The sequence below is a fragment of the Panicum virgatum genome, chromosome 9K (genome assembly GCF_016808335.1).
Source record: "Panicum virgatum strain AP13 chromosome 9K, P.virgatum_v5, whole genome shotgun sequence".
NCBI classification, from domain to species: domain Eukaryota; kingdom Viridiplantae; phylum Streptophyta; class Magnoliopsida; order Poales; family Poaceae; genus Panicum; species Panicum virgatum.
The window spans coordinates 44,001,334-44,021,593 of NC_053144.1; the positions used below are offsets into that span (position 1 = coordinate 44,001,334).

Sequence of the window (20,260 nt, forward strand, 5' to 3'; positions counted from 1 at the left end):
TCGATTCGCGAGTGAACAGAAAGAAATGGCAAAAACAACCAACCAAACTTTCCATTGATCAAAATGATGTATTTATACATGTACACAGTAGTAACTGCCGATTCGCACAACAGAGAGGGGTGCGTGGGAACGGTTTCTAGTCAACACCCTGTTGACTGGATTAAGGGATGAGATCACCCCTTAATTATCTTCTAACAACTGTATCTGTTCCTGTTCGGTACTTCGGTTGCAAGCGTCAGAACATGAGGGAAGGCAGGCAATTCATGATCCCTGCGTATAGTGATTCGGACGCATGGGCACCTGGTAAAAAAACGATGATGCGTCATAAAAGGAAAGACGCGACGCTAAATTACATCTCCGCTAGTAGTCACAATGAGTGGTGATTCCATGGACGCTAGATAACATGCTTGACGTACTGAAGTGCCCAAAACACAATTCCGGTTTCGTATGTCTCTTAGAGAGGAGTACTCTACCTACGGCTACGGCTACGGCGCCCGAGTTCCGTTAGCTGCGGCGAGGGGCTTCTTCGATTCCCGGCCACCACCACCATCTGTATCCGCGGACGAGGGCCTCTTCCGCTTCTCACTCACACACCCTGCGCTGTCTTCTTCCCAGCAGCCTGCAAACCATAGAACTACAATAATGATTTTTTTTAAAAAAAAGGTCATGACAAATTGACCAGTCAGACTTGCTTATTGGAGGGGAAAAAATGAAAATCAAAGGTTGATAACCATAAAAGGAGCGCAAAACAGAATGCACAGATACGGGCAAGCATATGTAAGTTTTTATAGCAGAAATTCTGTTTCAAAAATGGTGCTTTCTATTTTGTGCCCTTCAGAATATCCACAGCTCGATGTTTCAAGAGAAACAAAAACCAGGGCGACCCATGTAGCGGTGAGTGGCTGGATTACAAAAAAAAAAAACACTGGGTTCCATGCACCTACTCCATGTAAATAGACTCAGCTAATTCACTACACTTGCCCTTATTAGCGCCGACCTCGCTGTCCCCAAATTCATGGTTGGACTTGGACTCTACTGTTTCAGTCTCTGAGGTGCCCATCCCCATAGATGGCGCTCCAGAACAACCCCCGGTTTCATCATCTTCTATAAAAACAAAAAAGATGAGACCAGTAAGTCTTCTAAGTAACAGTCAGCCTTACTGTGGACTAGCATAAGTATCAAATCATTTCTGTTGACAGAGGAATGTGATCATACTTACCGTGCGAGGAGAAATTCATGCAATGGCAGTTGTCGTCGCATTTATGTGACAGTTGGAGTAAGCTGCAGATGTTCTCACGCTTTAGCGGTGAACCTTCCTGTGTGACTGCAGGATCAACTTCTGACGATCCATGTGTGCTTGGGTTCATTTCATCCGAGTCCAGTGATCCCATTGGGCTGACATCTTCCTTCTCCCATGGCTCCAAAAATCCGCCAGCACGGCCATTCTTATCGCCTGATCCAGTAAGGCAGCTCAGTTCTTGTGTTCCTGCTGACATTCCACCCAAGCAACAACCTTCTGCCAGCTTATCTGATGCATCTGACAAGGCATCACCACTTCCATTACATTGTATGTCCTGGGAGAAGTCCAGCAGACCAGGCCCGTTTCCATTCTGCTCTGCTGGTCCAGCCAAGCAGTAACCTGAATTATCTTGCCCAGGAGAACACATTACACTGGTACCTTGGTCTGCCAAGCTTACTGAACCATCCTGTAGAAACTTGTCTTCTTTCTCAAGCAAGGTGGAGAACCAAGGGGATGAACCTTGCTTCACATAGAAAAGAAGATATGCTGCACTGTCCAAAACGCTAGCCTCAGAATATCTGCATATCTGCACCAGCTGAAAGGTCAGAACCATGCAACAAAACAACAGCTCAGAGAAGTAAACAATCTGTTACTAGCAGAAGATAGATTATCTTGCCTTATCATCATTGAATTCATACCAATCATCTACAGATGACCGGATATAACAAACATAGTGACCCCTGCCATATATACCATGGTGTACTACAACTCCATATAGATCATACTTTTGTGGTGTCTGCAGCAACACAGCAATACATGAGCAAAATGGTTGGGACTAGAATCTAAGTACAAAAAAACTGGAACTCACATCATCCAAGGAGCTCATGAAGGAGTTTATATCCAGCTCTAACGGGTACTTGACCTTGTCCAAAATCTTACCCCCGGAATTAGTGAACCTCTTTAGATGGATTACAAGAACTCCAGGCGCCTGCTCTACCTTGAAGTGCTTTTCCATGTTCACACGAGACTTGCATCCATCACACATGAAGTCTTCAATCAACTCAACTTTTGTAAAAGATTGCAAGGCATCCATCAGACTCTCCACCATGTTAACTTCCAAGCTAAGATCCAGAAAAGGTTCGGATTTATCTGAGCAACGGTTGCACTCTGGGCAACACAGCTAAGTAAAAAAATAAAAGGGGGAGTTATGTAATAGTAAGGCATCAGATATCATTGTGATAACTAACAGTGGTAAAGATAAGTTTACAAGTCTTTACCTGGCTTTTTAGGCGGCCTCCAAATATTTCTTTTGCAATGCCCCCTTCTTCAGTTGTAGAGGGTTCCTCTAACGAGGACCTGGGAGCAAGGGAGGCCTTATCCAATTTTTCAAGCAAGTCGCAGAAGAACTCCTGCGCATCTTGCTGTACTCCACTCTCAAAATTTGACGAAATTGCTACAGATAACATGTGAAGAACTATATTCAGTTCAAACTATCATTACCCCCATTAAAGTACTGTAGTCATGAATTTGAAACAGTTCCAAATGTCTCGAGCTTCTAAAAACAAGCAAATCAGTTCTGCTGTGCAAAACCACAAGTACTTGCACACTTCAGGCAAATCAACTTGCAATGCAAGGTAAAAGCAGGGAAGTATATGCGAAGCAATATTTAGAGTTTGGTAGAATAAACATACATTTCAAGTGATTTACAAAACTCTCAGGGTAGAATGCACTTCCAGAAAGCCTGATAGATTCAGCAGCATGCAGTTTTAGGGAGCAGAAACAGCAGAATCCGACAGAAGCACCTATGGAATCCCAATTGAAATTGCAAAAACAGGTAAGAATGGAGAGAAGATGATGCAGAACAATGTCATACTGATTGAACTAGATTTCTTACGAGGACATGGATCTGGGTGATCAGCTTTCCGGAGCTTCAATACAAGGGGAACAGTATGAACCATACATTGGAGGATGCAATTGAGAAAACATGTCCACCAATGAGGGTTGGATAGCCCAGCACCCTGTGCAAAGCAAATCAGTACAGAAACTTACTCGATTTCAAGAGGCACAACTGCATTACACATAAAACAGCAGCATAAGTCTAGCTTACCACACTGTATCTTTTCTTCCCACAATATGGTTCTGTAGAGGACCAACGACTCGCAAGCCCAGTATGAACAGAAGCCTATGACGAAAATAAAAGTGGAAGATGTCAGCATCTGATATTCAAGAGGAAAGAAACAACTAGGATAACAAAGGATGACTAATACAGACAATGAAATTTGCAATGCCTATCAAACTGACTCAATCATGACTTAAAGAGCACAAAAAAGAATCAAGCTTGAAAATGCAACACAAGTCCAGGTTACCAAATCGTATCTTTTCTTTCCATGGTATGGTTCAGGAGGGGTCCAACGTCTCCAAGGTTCAGTATCACGAGAAGCCTATGGCAAACGAAAGTGAAAATATGAAAATCAAACAAAGTATCACAAATATAAATAATGAAATTTGCACTGTCTAATCTCGTGGGAGGATGCAAATAGACATGAAGAAGGTCTAAATCACAAATTGAAAATACACTGTAAGCTGAGATGCTAAAGCAATGACTTCTACAGAATAGTTATATCTACAAAAGGAACATAGAGGATTACCATGGGATTGCATGGGTTTATTAAATCAGGGGTACATGAATAGTCACCATGCCAACGGTTTCTTCTAGCATTACAAATACACAAATATCCAAAGTTTCTTCTCTGGCTTCTATGCATAAATGGATAGTAGGGGTCATGGTAACGACATATTGGATCATAATGGTAAAAACCATCACTGTGATCACTATCATCATTAGAGTTCCTTGTAGGGGAATCGTCAGAAAGATTATCAATGTCCTGTAGAACAAATGGAAAATACAACACGTTACATTGGTTTGTGCATGCATTCCTGCAGATGCAGGTGGCTGTGTAGCCTTGCCCTAGAAAGTGAAGAATAAGTATGCACTGTGGAGCGTGGAGCTCGATCTGATCATTGCAACAAAGAGACCCATTACTTCAATGGACGCTTCTTCCATACATAACCAGGGATGATAATGCTGAGACAAATCCCTCTTTCTAGAGTAACCATGGTAATCTTAAGTGAAATAATTTATAAGTGCAAGCAACAAAGCATACCGACGTTTAATAAAAGTAATCATGCAGCTTAAGTCAAAAGGAAATATGATTATGCGAGAGAATGACACCACTAACAATGATAAAAGTCCAGTTAAGAAAATTGAGCAAATGATAAAATTCTGAGCAAAGAATTAAAATAGCATCAGTCAGACAAAGGATAGTTTAAAAAACGAAGACCATAAAGATACCAAGGGTAATGCATCAAGTCTGATAATCAAAGCGTCAAGCATAAAGCAGAGACAAGTGCAGGGCTGTGGCCCAAAGTATTGCTATCATGGAAGACTTAAGGCAGCACAAGTACACCACTATACTGAAAGGTATCAATTTGTGAATTGTGAGTGTTTGGCTAATGCACAGTTATGATGGCAACCCATGAAAGACATTGAGAATTTTCATTGCTAGCTCCTACTGAAAACCAACAAACCAGAATAATTCCAAACAACATGAAAAACATTGTGAAATTTTCCTACTTACGCACCGATAAGTCATATGACAGTGGGCGGTTGTCTATTAAAACCATACTGGACCTCATAGGAGAAACATCTTGATTTTCTTCATTTCCAGCACAGCCCAACTGTGGACCGAAACAAGGGGGTTAAAGAACACAACATGCTTGAGAAGGTTAATTCATTACAAGGAACTAGTGTTATATTTTGAGAAACAAGCTACACAGAAATAACTATCACCATAGGTATTTGTTGTTGGCTTGAAGGACATAGTTGTGTTGGTACTTGTTTCTCACTTTCCTTGCTATTGTTGTCAGAAACAACCTAGGTAATGAAGCAAAAAGAAGAGAAAAATGGATAATAAGTTCACAGATGAGTCAAAAGTAGATGGCTCCAGTTATGATATTTAGAAGGGGTGACATATGATAATCATCAGTACCATGGCTTGCTGCTCCTCCACCAGTAAATACCCCAGAGGCTGAACTGTCTCCTCTAGCTGCTTCTGAATGGTATAAATGGTAAGTGAGAATGTTGAAAAAATCAGAGGAACCAAAACTTGTATATACCACAGAAATAATTTTGGAAAAAAGTTTACTGTAGGATAGGATTCACTATCAATTGAAGGTAACACTAACGAACGATTGTTAGTTTCATCTTCCTTCACATCAGTGACCTAAGCACGAGGAACCAAATAATCAGGCAAATGCTGCATGTATGATATTTAGATCTAATCCTAAATACTACAGAAATAGACATGATATTCAAAATTCCAAATTTGATGACATACTGAAATGGAACATTTGCTCCTATATATGCTTCAAAAACCATGTCACAAACAATTTAACAGATGAAACAGAAACTTTGGTAGTAAATACAATCATTTTCTGTTCAAAAAATGCATCAGCATTCACACTTAGTAAATTAAATAATTTTCTTTTAAAAATGATATCATTATTCACACTAAGGTTCATCACCACAGGAGACTGTTCCGTCACAAACAAGCATAGCAAGAAATGGAAAAGAAAACTTTAATGAAGTTTTGCAACAACTCCCTGAACCTCTATAGATTCTAAAGAAACTAAGTCTTATTGAAAGCAACATACGACTTGTCTACACAACAAAATGGAAAATCTGAGGAATCATTCACAAGTTGACCATTAGTCACCCATATGCATAGAGTTAGAATCCGCCGAGTACATTTTACCATGTCACATGGGTTCTGGTCACCAGCAAGAGAAGGGAGCTGAACCTCAATGCTTTCAATAACCTGGGAGGAGTTTCATACCAGTCAATTAGTCAAATTTAGCAATGATCCAACAGAATTAGCAACATGAAGAGGGTTTAATTTGTCAATCACATCCAACACTGTGGGTAATAGAGTTATACCTTCACGATTTCAGTTGGCAAAGCATCTTCTCCACCATCAGTCACATATTGAATCTAGAAAGAACGCAAGCTCGGGGAGGTGAGATCAAGGAGCTGTACTGCAAGATATCACATATTGAATCTAGAAGGAAAAGCGCAAGCTCGGGGAGGTGAGATCAACGAGCTGTACTGCAAGATATGTTGACGCAACAAGAAAACAAGCTACATTGCCGCGCATAGTTAAAGGCAGTACAATGCCGTGCAAAGTTAGTGGCTCTAACAAATTCGGATGCTAGGGTCAAACAAACCACCAAGATCAAGAGTTTGAACCAACTATATAGCACGACCCTTTTAGACTTAGAAGAGCTGAACAAAATCGAACACTTGTGTAAATGAGAGGGCTGTATGTAGCTCGGTTGTGGCAGAAACCCAGGGGAAATCGTAGTATAAACAGTATAACCAATCTAAACTAAACGCTCGACGCATGGGGAAATCGTAGCATAAACAATATAACCAATCTAAACTAAACGCTTGGCGCATGGGGAAATCGTAGTATAAACAGTATAACCAATCTAAACTCAACGCAGGAACCAGGAATCTAAACGATTCCGAAAACCAACCAGGCTCATCTCTTAGCCTCACGACACGTCCTCGATTGCAACCGCTGGCGGCTCGTCGACGGCGCCCGCGAGAGCCGGCAGACGATGGGGAGGAGGGGATTGGGACGGTGGCGAATCATATGCCCAACTCCATCCAACCCGCGTCGCGTCGGGGATTCGGGACGCACGGGAGGGAGGGGTGGTGGTGGAACGGGAGGCGAGGCGGCGGGGGCGTGCTGGCTTGCTTTATATACGAGACGCGCCGCCACCGGCGCGTAGGGTTGAAAACGGTCGGAAACGGTAATTATTCGGTAATCAGTTTTTTGGTCATTTTTCTTTGATTGCGAATAAATAGGATATAGAATCTTGTATACAAATTTGTATTCTTGTTTTGAGCATTGAGCTTGTAAAGATTCAAAAAAGGTAAACCTCAAATTCATCCTATATTTTCTCAAATGATAGATATAAAATTCGGTATGGATTCGGAAACAAATTCGGTATTTTTTTCACTTTTTTTTGTTGTAGGGAGCAAATAATGCATAAAATAATTTATGCAGAATTTTATTCTTATTTGTAATAATGTGCTTGATAATATAAGAAATGATCATCATCTAATTTTATACATATCTATTTTAAAATATTAAATTTGTTCGAACAGTTCAGATTACCGTTTTCAACCCTACCGGCGCGGCACCCGGAGGGTGGGGGGCTCGGGTCTCCTTCCTTTCTACTACACCTCGGTCCGCGGCCTCCGGCTGGGTTGGTTACTTGGTTTGCTTTTGCTTGAGGCTTTTCGTTTTCCATTGTTTTTTTTATCGTGTTTTCCATTGGGTTGGGTTGGGTTGTGCGTTGCATGAAAACGCTTCAGTATTAATTAAAAAAACGCTTCAATACCGTAGATCATCTCGATCGGGAGCACACGGTCTGTATAGCGTTTATGCGTGACAGGCTCACATACTTTCTATGTCAATGAATATTGCATGATTTTCTTCTTTACATAGGACGTGTTTGCCAGCCCTCAAAATCGGCTCCTCTCTCAGGTACTCCTGCTCCAGACGCCCCTCCCTAAAATCGCTCCATTGAGGCTCCAGCTCCAAGCGACAACGCAGCGTGAGCGTGACCGTAGATCTTAAGGATGAGCTTCGGCGGCCGCACGAGTTCCGAGGGCTAAGAATCAACTGCTGGCGACCGTGCGAGCTTCAGGGGCCGTGAATCGACCTCCAACTGTGGTCCGACGGCCAAGCTCTGGTGGGCAGGCGGGCGCAAACGTTGGTCATGGAAGGCGACTCGGGACAAGAGGCAGGAGTGGAAGGGAATCGGGGGGAGCAAGTTTTTTCCGCCCCCCGCTTAATATATGGAAGTGAGTTAATCACTCCAGCAGAATTCATCCACGAATTGGGTGGTGAAGTTATCATTTGGTAGCGCTCCACCGATTCTCCTGTAGAGCGGAGCGGTTCGGGACGCTGCCAAACGCACAATTCATATACTGTGCATGTATAGATGATAGGTGCGTCAATTTATCCAAATCTGTCCGTGGATTTTGGTGGGCAATATGATTGTTCTCGCTTCACGAGTTTTGGGTATTTTTGAACTTCTTTTCCATTGAGTTGGCTCAAGCGTTTGTATGGAGATGGTTTGGACACCGTTGATCTCTGGAGCATGATTCATGCGCCATGGACGCTAGGTACTGGGTGCAGCTGGACCCCAAAGAAATTAAAATCAGTTGCTTCACTTGGATTTTTGTCTTATATGCAACACCCTCAGCATAATATTCTGCACCCCCAGGCTTGGCAGTCTAACAATAGCTTTATCGCACCCCTCTCCATTTTACTCTAGCTTCACCACTGCCTATATGGAAACGGTTTAGATAATATTGAACGTTTGGGGAGCATGATCCTCATTGCGCATATATATCATAAGCCCGCAGACTAATCCAAGCATGTCTACATATTTCTTGTGTGGCACGCTATCTTATTTTCTTTGTCAGTTTTATTATTGTACTTTCGATCTTATTCCTTTTGTCCTGAAATATAGGACATTCTAGCATTTTCACAGCAAAATGCCTTGTTCGATTACCATTTTGTTGATTTTGCATCCGGCTGTGGGTATACTTACCAAAAAATTATTTGCATGCCATTTATTCTCCCTAGCTAACAAGGTATAATTAGTTTCGAAAACATTCTATGGTGTTTTACATTTGGGTGCAAATTTTGAACGCTTCAACACGTTATATTTTAGGATGGAGGGAGTATGCATAATTTTCCCCTTGAAAGCAAAAAAAAAAAGTAGACTCGCATGATTACCGTTCAGTTGCGAATGATTGTAGGATCTGTCTAGTGAATTGGCAATGAATCAACGAGAGCTTATTTGTACTTTGCTGCACTATCACATCTGTTCACGCAACTAGATAGGAGTCCGTGGTTCCAATTTTTCTACGTTTTTAATTAAGAAAGACTACAAGTTCGATCAATTTCAATAGAAAAGCCAAAGTTTTCATGATAACGAGCCAACGAGATTACATAGGCCTTCCTCATGCGCTTAAAGCTTAGATTACAACCAAATACTACTTGTGATGTTATTATGAGAAGGTGCCAAAGCCTTCCCCCTCCGATTGGGGATTGACATGAACCCATGGCGATGGCAATTAGATCCTGAGGAGTTCTACACTAATCAATCCTTGCGAGTTTGTGATGGCCTCATGCGAGAACGCCAAAGCAAAGCATGCACGGGATTATTTGCAAAGAAAAAAGGAAGAAAAAAAAAGCACGGCCGCAGAGGAACGGAGTGGGAGGGTGGGAGCAGGAGCACCGCGGCGCGGCGCAGCAGCTTTTCTGGCTCGGTCGTCGTCATTGACCACCACGTGTCGCCCGTCCACCGGCAGCCGGGCGCTCGGCTCTGGCCTTCCGCACCGCGCAAGCAACCTCTGCTGCGCTCCTCGCCCCCCTCTCGCTGCCGGTGGTTCCCACGGCGGCGCGGCGAGCGGAGCTTGCAGCCTTGCAGGAGGAGCAGGCCTGGGCCTTCGTCCTGACGCCCTACGCCAGGCGTCGAGGCGATCTCCGTGCACCTGGCGTTGGTGCGCCAAGGAGCAGCGTCGCGGCTGCCACCGAGGCGGGCTCACCAAGACCCAGCCCACGCCGGGCACGCCCTGCCCGACCGCACCAACAAAAGCGATGCGAGGCAGTTGGCCGGCCAGGAGGCAGGGAGCCCAGGACAAACAAGACAAAAAGAGCGCAAAACCCCACTCCGTCTCCTTCCTCACGGTCACGGAGCTGCCTTTTCCTGCTGCAGCTCCTCCTCCTCACCGGACCGTTTAGATCTAAAATTCAAACTTCCAATAAAGCTGAAGAATTAAATTTAGCCGAAATAAAAAAATAATTTTACAGTTTTCTTATAAATTGCGAGATAAATTTAATAAACTTAATTACATCATAATTAGACACTAATTTGCTACAGTAAAACATATGTGTATAACAAATTAATTAGATTTATTTGATTTATCTCGTAATTTACAGACGAGTTCTGTAATTATTTTTATGAATTAGTCTATGTCTAATACTTTAAATGTGAAAAAAATTCAAAAAATTTATATGGTGCATCTAAATGAGGCCAAGCACGAGGGAGAGAGGGGTGTGTGTGTCGGGGGGGTGGGGCGAGGCGAGGTGAGCCATGGAGGTGCAGGCACCCTTCATAAGCCCGTGCTGATGCCTTCTCTGGTTCCTTTCCATCCCTCTCGCCACAAATCTCTCCGTCATTGGGAGACCACAAATCTCTCTCCGTCACTGGGAGAGAGAGGCTGCAGTCTGCAATGTTGACGGCGATCTCTCTCGCTGTGCGTCTGTGTGCGCGCAGGTGAGGCCGCTCTCCCTAATGCCGCCCTCGGCCAACCCACATGCTAGTAACTTGCAGTTCTGTGTCAAACAAAACTTGCACGAGCCTTGTCAGTCTCTGTTCTGGTTATATTCAACTGTTGAAGAAAATTTAAACTGATGCATTCAGCTCTTCATTGATGCTATGCCGTTCAAGTGATGATAGCCCACAAATGGTGCTTTGCTTCTATCTGTTACGAAAACTGAAGTTGCACTTTCTTCCTACTGCAAACAGTTGAAGTTTAAAACACTCGCGGAAATCGAATACATGGTTGCCGCTAATGATATTGGCATAATCATTCATCTGAGATTGATTTCTATCATCTGAGATTGATCTCTATGGCACGTTCACTACCATTGTGCTAACCTAATAATGTGTGACGTGTCTGAAAAAAAAACTGTACTATATAACTGTTTGGCATGTGAAATTGTCATTTTTGTTCACTGTTAACTATCCTCTTTCAGATTTGGATGGCGTGGTCAGTCGCGAGATAGCATTGGGACGGTTTTCTGTGTTGACGATGGTGGAATCTTGAGGGTTGGTTTCCCAGGAGCTTCTAGGGGATGGAGAGCTGATCCTGCTGAGATTGAACATAAATAAACATTCATGTGCGAAAATAAACGGATTTCAGATATTCTAGTCAACATAGATGACAGCTCGTAATCTGACAGGAGGGCCGCGGCATTTGTTTATATTTGAAAAGTATTGCTCATATGTTTGCAAATAAATACAACTTTATGTTATTAGCATGATCTCGAATTGAAAACCATTAGCCTCCTAAGTAGCATGTCAGCTAAACTGACCTAGACTGACGACCAGTTTAAAAGGTTTGATTACACGCACTCTATGTCACCATCTTTTTAGAAACAGAACAATTATAATTTTACTAAAGGTCCACTTCTCAGACATAATAGCCACCTTGACTCGTTGAGAAAAGGACTAACTGGAGAAAATTCAAAAATACGGGCAGTTAAGCTGTTAGTATTTAAAAATATAGGCGGTTAAGCTGGTAATATTCTCCCAAGGTTGCATATTTAATCTGAGAGTAATGTAATAGCGACCTTTCCTCAAGTGATATAGCACTAAACAACATTGGGTAACATGCGCCTCTCTAAAAAAATAGCCCTACAGGGCAAAACAAAACAAAACAAAAAAAAGATATATTTGGTGTAAACCAATCTCTCCATGTAAAATCGTGCAAACTTTGGATGGTGCTGGGGGAATTCAAGGGTGGGCGATTAATTATAAAATTAGCAAATCCCTCCATGCCCCTTGGATGTTGATCCGGTGGTCCGAATTGAAGTTTTCACGGTTTGAACGGAGAGGTTGGTTTGCACCAAATATGTCCAAAAAAAACCCTCAAAGGAGCAACATAAAAACGGAAAATCATGAATCCTCGCGGTAGTTCTACATTAGAATTCACAGAGGGCTCTTGAAAACCAAATAGATCTATCTAGCACCCTCGGTGACCCTGATCAGGGGCAGGGGGTTCAGTTAACCCCAAACAGTTACGAATACATACTATACACGCACCTAATCGTCCTTTGGCATCAACTAATGTTGATCCAGGCTCGCTGAAGAACAACCAAATCCGACCATGGTCCATGGGTGGACAACTTGGATCAGCGGGCCACCGCGCAGCACAAAATTCCACGACTAACTGAGTTTTTATATCCTGTAAAAATTTGGACAAAATTCACTATAGTAATTTTGAACCGATAATTAGAAAGACTAAATATAATTTAATTATAAAACTAATTACACAGATGGATGGAAAATTGTAAGACAATTCTATTCTATACTATAAAGATAAAAAATAATTGAAATTATTTTTCACCTAGATTAGACCCACCGTACCCTTCACGCCGGACCCACCTGTCAGAGCGGAGGGAGGTGGGAGGGAGTGGAGACCTATAGAAACTGCGAGCTAGAGGATGTTTCTGGCCAAAACCAATTATTTTTCTCACCACCTCCGCACATACCCGCCCGTATACCCACCACAGTTTGCAAACTATACCGGCTACCACAGCCCCGTTCGCCGCGCCGCATGCCGCCACGGCCTCTTCCCCCTCCTGCCGCTCACCAGCACAGCCTGTTCACCGCGCCGCACGCTGCCACGGCCTCCTCCTCTTGCCGCTCGCCGCTCCCGAATGACCGCGGCGGGGGTCTCATCCCGCACGCAGCAACGCCTTGAGGTGCGCTGCGGCAAGAAGCGCCGCGGCTGGGCCGCAGCACCTGGCGTGGACGACGAAGCGGTGGAGGCGGGGGCCACGGAGTGGGAAGGGGAGCCGCTGGGGTTCGAGGTGTCGACGAAGCCCATGCCGGAGGTGCCGGACCCGGAGACGCCTAGCCCTGCTAATGGGGCTATACCCGCCCCCAAACCCATTCCATCCCACGAACAAATGAAGTGAAAATTGCAACCCGCCCCTACCCATCCATTCAGTACCATTACCCACCCCAACCCACCCCATTGACGATGGATAACCCACCTCCTCACCTATCTCACCATTCGTCCCCCATTCCAACCCGCCCCGACCCACAATTCCATTCAACCCAACCCGCCCCGACCCGCAAGCCTCTGAAACCCGCTCCCACCCGTCTAGACACACTCCACAGCAAAACCCGACCCAAAAAACCATCACGCCCCGACCCGTTAGCAGGCCCCGAGACGCCGGACTTCTAGGAGGGGCCCAGTGGGCTTGGCTTCTTCGTCTAGTATATGTGGGCGTTCGGCGTCGTGTTCGGTGTGACCGTGTGAGTACTGAGTACACCCTCCTCTATTGGTTCTTGCTTGTTGGTTCTGTGTCATCCATGCTCAATAGTCAAGCGCTCAACCAAGTTGAATCTTACACTAATTGGACTTCACCGTAGCTCCAAGTTGAATTGCGCTGCATATAGATAGGGAAACAGTCCACTCTATGTTGACATCCTGTAAACTTTAGCGGATACTCCCTCCTTCCCTGTTTATAAGGCATACACGTATATCAAGATTCAAACCTTGTCATCTTTGACCAATAATTTGACTATTAAATTTTTATTTTTATAATGCAAATTTCATATGATTGGATTCATAATCAAATATATTTTACAATGATTATAAGTTTATAATCAAAAGTGATATAATATATGATAAATAAATGGTTAAAGTGTTGTTTAGAAGACCGTGTCATGTTCCACCATGCCTTATAAACGGGGAAGGAGGGAGTAGTTCTTAACTGCAGTGATATTGTGAGCTTGACATGTCAATCTTTTTTTTGTTCATCTGAATTTATCTGTAGTAGTAATAACTAGCATTCAAAATTCAGTATATGGTGGCTTAGTTCTACTGATTGTTAGTGGTTATTTACCTTATATGGCCTAAACAAGATTTCAGAGACACTCCTGCTTTCAAGAAATCACAAACACAGTAGTTCCGTGAGGAGTACGCATCAACAAGCGCTGATGTGTTTGAAGGCAATCTGAATGGAAGTAGCACCACAGCTCTTGAGTAGGACTATATCAAGAAGGCATGATGGAGAGAAGATGAGGGCCCTATATCTGAGGTTAGCATATAGTATATAAGACTTTACCTGGAAAGTAGCTAGTTAGCATGTACGGTTTGGTTGAAATCATGATGCTAAGAAAATGACTGGTAATTAGTGTACTGAATTTTCCCTTGCAAGAAAATATAGATGGCTATTGCAAGGTAACCAGCAACACACCTACGATCGGAGAAGCCAATGCTTCAGGCGAATCAGCCCAGGGACGGATCATGGCAACTGAACTCGAGCCTGCACTGGGCTGGAGCGGAGAGGAGGGATCAGGGGGAGATGAGAAAAGGGGCGCGGACAGAGGAAGCGGAGCTTGTGGGGGTGAATTTCGACGAGCACATCCCCGCTGCTGCCTGCCCAACGCGGCTGTCGGCCTGGCCACACGAGCGAAGGCGGACAGGGAGAGCTTGTAGCCTTGTATGTTGGCTACAATTATAGGTGGCCAACTGGGCCGAGCCCGTTGGGCCAGCACGAGCACGGCCCGAGAAAGCACGGCCCAAACACGGCCCGGCCCGTAGCCTCGCGGGCCCGTGCCAGGCGCCGGCCGTGCCTGGGCCGCAATCCCGGCCCGTGGCACTAGCACGGGTACGGCCCGGCTAAGCCATCAGCACGGGGCAAGTCCGTGAACCCCCGCGTCGCTCCCCCCTCCCTTTCTTCTCGCGGCAGCCGACAGGCGACTCGCCGCTCCTCACCGTCACCCGCCGCCGCCGCCGCCGCGCCGCTCCCCCTCCGGCCGTAGCCGCAGCGCCGCTCCCCCCTCCGGCCGGATCCGCAGCGCCGCTCCCTTCCTCCCGTCCGCGAGCTCGGACCTCGCCTCCGGCGTGCTCGGATCTCGCCTCCGTCCGCGAGCTCGGACCTCGCCCCCGGACGCCGCCGTCGCCCCCTCCGCAGCCTCGCCTTCGCACTGCTGCTCTGCTCGACCTCCTCGCCTTGGCCGCGGCGGCCGCCACGAGGGCCGGGGCGCAGTCGGCGTGCGACCTCGGTGGCGGCGTCCCCTGCCTCTGCCGTGTCGCGTCGCCGGCCAGCCGTAGCTCGTCCTCGCCCACCTCGCCGCCGCCAAGGGCCGCCGCCGCCCCAACCCGTCGCCTGTGCGGCTGCGCCGGTCATCCCCGCCATGGTCCGCCCCGGCCGCCGCCGCTCGGGCCTGCCGTGCTGCCGTGCCCAGGGGCACGGCCCGGCACGCCGGCGCCCTCGGAGGGCCGTGCCCGGGCCGGGATGTCGGCACGGCGGCACTACGCGGCACGGCACGGCGGCGCCGCCGTGCCCCGGCATGCCGTGCCTCCCCGTGCCCGTGCCGGCCGTGCTCGGGTCGTGCCCGTGCCGTGCGGCCCGGTTGGCCACCTGTAGCTACAATATAATAATTTATCAAGCTATTGTAGTTACAGTTTGTTGATCATTTTCCGCAGCTTGTGAATTTTGAGCTGGCCACGCTCACGACTATTTTGCTATGAGATTTACAGATTCTATCTAAAAACTCAGATGCTACTGATTGTTACCCGTTTTATCTCATTAAGTTTTGGTGCAGTTTTACCGTTTGAAAAAAATTGGTGCAGTTTTACAAACACTAGCTTAACTACCTTCCAGTTTGTGACACACTTGGCTAATGGTTATAACCGAGAATGGTTGTGTTTGTGAACAATTATGCTGCTTGCTATCGTCCTGAACGGTTTTTAAAATAGTGTTTAGAGAAATGACATAACATTTGTTCAGGAGAGAATGACAACTCCACATTGTTCCTTTGGCTTGTGCTGCCTGCAACAATATGCTATATATTTTTGCAGGTGTTTCTTTTTTATGTGCCTTTTCTTGATGTGTAGATACACCAATAAAATATTTAATGTCAAGTGGTGTGATGAGCCACATATGTCGCTTCCATAATGAAATTTATCTGAATAGGGTCATCCTTAGCTACAAGCTATAGAAATGTCTTTTGTTTGTCTCGTGGAGAATAAATAGATAATTTGGAGGATCTTGTAGATAAAGGCACAAATCCATGTAAGTAACAAGGAGGTTATGATGCGGATGAGATATAGTGTTGTGAACAAACTTTTGGATATCCCTTTCACATATGCTAATTGCACTTCATTCTTGTGTATTACATTGTGAATTCACTTGTACGATAGAGTCGATGAGAATCTTGCCTACAACATTAGTGTAGAAGTTTTGCTTGTGCATCAATATGAATTTTCTTTCTTTTACAACTCTAGCCATTGTTCTCTTTTCTCTGATTATTATAATGTGAACATGTGGTAGGAAACCTTTTATAATGTTTTACAAATTGCGGTATGGAGAATGAAAAAGTTACTGCGTGATTTGATTATTCCCTATCAGGAAAGTTTCTTTTTGTCCTCTCAAACATGTCATGAAAGTGATTAATGATTTTCAAATATATGTGCGTGGCGCACGTACACTTTACTAGTAAATCTAAATAATTCATCATTAGAGGTTGTTTACTGTAGCATGACATTGCCTAATCATGGTCCAATTAGACTTAAAAGATTCGTCTCGCAATTACACCCGGGAGTTATGGAATGAGTTTTGTCAGTTATCTATATTTAATACTCTTAATTAGTGGTCAAACGTTCGAAGTTATTGTAGTTGAAATTTTTTTGGAATATAAACATAGCCTAACTCAATGGCGGTGGGTGTTAAGATTTGGATTTGATTCGGAGTCAGCTCTGTTCTGCTGGCAACCAATAGCAGTGCTTTTCTCTCATATCAATTCATCATCAGTCACCGATCAGTCGGTAGTACTTTTCTCTCACAAATTGGCGCCAGCCATCAGTCATAGCCAGCCGAACAAGTAAAGCTAGAATTACTTACCAGCAGCAGGAGAGACCAATCCACGTGCAAGTGGATCTCCACGTCACGCCAGCCCGGCGGAGGGGTCAGGAAGACGAGTCCCGAAGGGATTCTTCCGGTTGTACCTTGTTCATGTCAGTATGACAAAATAGCCGCCTAAACTATTACGTTTAGTTCAATTTCATCTCTTAACTATGAAAATATCCAAATCGATCGAACTATCCAAACCGGCTCAATTTCATCCATTCCAGTCAGCTAGAGCTTCAATTCAATTGAATTGACCATTTTGCCCTTATTTTTCTTTTCACATTAGAGCGGCACATGAACCTCCTCCCCTTTCAGGAGGACCTCACTATTAACGTAGTTCTGTCTCAATTAACTATAAATAAGTACCCGCAAAAAAATTAACTATAAATAAGATGCATATATGTATGTGCGTTGAGCTCCTTCCCGGGGCGATAGACGAGCACAAGATGCAGCAGCTGCCGGCCTTGCAGTGGAGTTTGGCCGCATGAACGAGGAGAACCAGCGTTAGCGGGGATGCTCGCGCAGGTCACCATCAGCTACCAGGCACTCCAGATTACGAAGAGGGTTCTGTGCAACTTTCATGGGAGGTGGAGAAAAGGGACAGTGCTGCTCTAATGTGAGAAGAAAATGGAGGTAAAATGATCCATTCAATTGCATTGAACCTCCAGCTGATTGGAAAGGACGAAATTGAGTCAGTTTAGATAGTTCGAGAACCAATTTAGATGTTTATATAATTGATCAGGGACAACGTATGCTATGTAAACTATAAAAACTTCAATTTGGATCACCGGATCAAGATCCGGGGGGCGCAATGGGAGTGGGAGTGGGAGGGGGAATTTGTAAAAGTGGGATTACCTAATCCAAGGGCGGACGGTTAATTGTAAAATTATCCTCTTCTCATGCCCCTTGGATCTTGATCCGGTGGTTTAGATTAAAATTTTCATAGTTTACATATGAAAATAATTTGCATAGCATATGTTGAGGGATGAAATTGAAACTAGCAAATAAGCCATGAACGGAATGAGCTATTTTGCCTTTTATGTATGGACTCATGGGCCCCCGGCCGTCGCCCCCTACCTCTGGCTTCTGAGCCGGCCCTGCTTGGGACCGCCAGGGCCGCCGGCCGCTGCCGCCAGGCCACCATCGACCAGGCCGGGTCCATGTTCCAGCGCGTGGCGGCCGCCGCCCTCTCCACCCGACCCGCTCCCGCTACCGCTCCAGCCGCGCCACCGATTCCCTCCCGCGCCCCCGCCCTCCATGAACCTCTCGGAGGACTGGCGCTTCCTCTTCCCGGTCTCTGCCGTCTTCGCGGCGCCATCCGCTGCCCCGCTGCCCGCCGCCGCCTCCTCCCGCGGGCCACTCCACTTCTCCGCTCTCCCGCCTCGCGCCCCGCTGCTCTCCCTCCCCTACCGCATCCTGCCGCCGCGCTCCTCCACCCGCCGCCTGGACCGCCACCTCCGCTCGTTTGTCCGGGGCACCTCCTTCCTCCCGCAGCCGTCTCTGCCCTCCTCGCCTCCGTCCAATCTGATCGCCGTCCTCCGCCGCCCCCGCCTCTCCTCGTGCTCTCTTATCCTCTTCTTCCCCTACGGCGAGAATGCGGAGCATGTTGCCTTTGTTACTCTGGATGCCACCACGGCCACTGGTTCCACGCCCGTCTCGCCGGCCGTTCAGAGGGACGGGCTCATGCACCCGGGTCAACGAATCCAGCAGCTTGCTACCTCTGTTAATGTGCCGTCTTGGCCGTCGGAGCCGGAAGACGGCCTTGAGGGGTTCCTGCTTGCCGTGACAATGCATTCCCTGAATTGTTTCGGGGTCGAGTCACGGGGTTTGGGTACTTCGGCCCTAGTGCCGGCTGCCAAGCAGGGGTTCGACTCTGTCATTGTGCATGCTTGTTGGAGCAGGCATTTGCCCTCTGAATGTATTGTGTTGCTGGAGAGTGGGGAGTTGTGCTGGTTCAATCTGGATACACGGCAAGGTGGGAAAATGAAAATTGATTTTGGCAGCAAGGATGACTGTGGAGACTGGCTATGCTGTGACTATGGGACTCAACCGTGGATGGTAATTGTTTCTAGTTCAAAGTCCATTCTTTTGATTGACTTGAGATTTGGCGACTGTGGCGAGTGCAAGGTTTTAGCAAGAGTTGGGATGCCAGGACTGTTTGAAACTGACCCTTTTGCTGGGGCGGATCAGTATCTTGCATTCTGCAGGGCTGGGTTTGATCATTTCCATTTCTCAGTGGTGACAAAGCGTTATTTGATTCTTCTTGATGTGAGACAGCCGTTGACACCTTTGTTGGCATGGCAACATGAGCTTGAGAGCCCTAACAATGTTGCTATGTTTCGGCTTTCTGAATTGAGACATTTCAACTGGCAGCTTTGTTTACTTGTTTGTTTTTTTGTATATGTATTACTCCCCAAACTTAGATAACCCGCTCTTTTATACCGTGCTTACATGTAATGCAACAGTTTGGTAATTACTGGTTGTTTATTAATATGTACTCTGTTCATTCTACTGGTCATGACTTATTGACTTATCGCATTCACTGCAGGAAGCTCTACAGTAACAGAGTTCCTGCTTTCAAAAGGAATACGTGTTGACATAGACTATGGCCATGGGACACCACTTTATCATGCTTGTATCAATGAACAGGATGAGACCGTGAAGGTTTTGTTGAACCATCATGCAAATGTAATCAGCCTCACCCTTTCTTATTTTGTTTTGATTTATTTTCAAGGTTCTTATGGATAGAAATAAATTTTCTTTGCTTGAACAACTACTTAGATAACATGGACAATTATGTGTTTTAACCAGGCTGTTTGGTTGCCTGATCGACCTGTTCTTTATACGGTAGATTTTTTGTTTATAACTTTCGGTAAGTGAATATATATATTATATTATTGTGTGATGTCATCTGAGACAATCAGAAAGAATATTTATCATTTTACTCAACCAAGCTGCTTAGACGATGCTATTCTAGACCACAAATTGCAGGGTAGCCTCTGCTTTTACTCTGTGTTTCCATGACTGTAAATTTGAATCCTCTTGTTCATCAAGTTATGGAGGGGAAATACTTGTATTTTTCTTTCAGCCCAACACCATTTTCTGTGGCGTTGGAACTCCACTGAATGGTGCTCTTATTTACCGCTCATTGAAGTGCATGAAGCTACTCTAAGGCCAGTATTTTTCTTGACTTTCTGTCTACTACCACTATGCTGGCTGT

The 20,260-nt window shown here is 45.4% G+C and overlaps 2 protein-coding genes across 9 annotated transcripts; one reads left to right on the forward strand and one right to left on the reverse strand.

Annotated features, from left to right (window-relative positions):
- Positions 1-26: 26 nt before the first annotated feature.
- LOC120651569 (ubiquitin carboxyl-terminal hydrolase 20-like) lies at positions 27-7,084 on the reverse strand. Of its 8 annotated transcripts, none has more exons than XR_005666242.1 (18): positions 6,836-7,084; positions 6,237-6,290; positions 6,055-6,117; positions 5,290-5,523; positions 5,091-5,174; positions 4,883-4,978; positions 3,889-4,125; positions 3,607-3,681; positions 3,348-3,422; positions 3,135-3,258; positions 2,932-3,042; positions 2,518-2,693; positions 2,109-2,420; positions 1,917-2,036; positions 1,220-1,826; positions 998-1,104; positions 474-619; positions 27-300 (listed from the first exon to the last, which is right to left on the reverse strand). XR_005666242.1 is itself a non-coding variant. In XM_039929098.1 (18 exons), exons 1-17 carry the CDS (start codon positions 6,842-6,844, stop codon positions 486-488), a joined length of 2,634 nt encoding a protein of 877 aa, XP_039785032.1. In that variant the 5' UTR covers positions 6,845-7,084; the 3' UTR covers positions 27-300; positions 474-485. The 8 variants fall into 8 exon arrangements, 7 of the variants coding, with proteins under 7 accessions (XP_039785032.1, XP_039785033.1, XP_039785037.1 ...); XM_039929098.1 differs by having other exon boundaries at positions 982-1,104; XM_039929099.1 differs by lacking the exon at positions 27-300 and having other exon boundaries at positions 326-619; positions 982-1,104; positions 5,290-5,352; positions 5,446-5,523.
- Positions 7,085-18,078: 10,994 nt separating this feature from the next.
- Positions 18,079-19,868, forward strand: LOC120651571. The gene is made up of 2 exons (XM_039929105.1): positions 18,079-19,098; positions 19,589-19,868. Exons 1-2 carry the CDS (start codon positions 18,298-18,300, stop codon positions 19,601-19,603), a joined length of 816 nt encoding a protein of 271 aa, XP_039785039.1. The 5' UTR covers positions 18,079-18,297; the 3' UTR covers positions 19,604-19,868.
- The last annotated feature ends 392 nt before the right edge of the window (positions 19,869-20,260 follow it).

Coding starts and splice junctions, on each gene's coding strand:
- LOC120651569 (XM_039929098.1), bottom strand. Junction 4,126..4,882: donor CACTGTCATATGACTTATCG/GTGCGTAAGTAG, acceptor TTTGTTCTACAG/GACATTGATAATCTTTCTGA. Junction 2,694..2,931: donor TTTTGTAAATCACTTGAAAT/GTATGTTTATTC, acceptor TGTTATCTGTAG/CAATTTCGTCAAATTTTGAG.
- LOC120651571 (XM_039929105.1), top strand. CDS start 18,298: ATGAACCTCTCGGAGGACTGGCGCTTCCTCTTCCCGGTCTCTGCCGTC.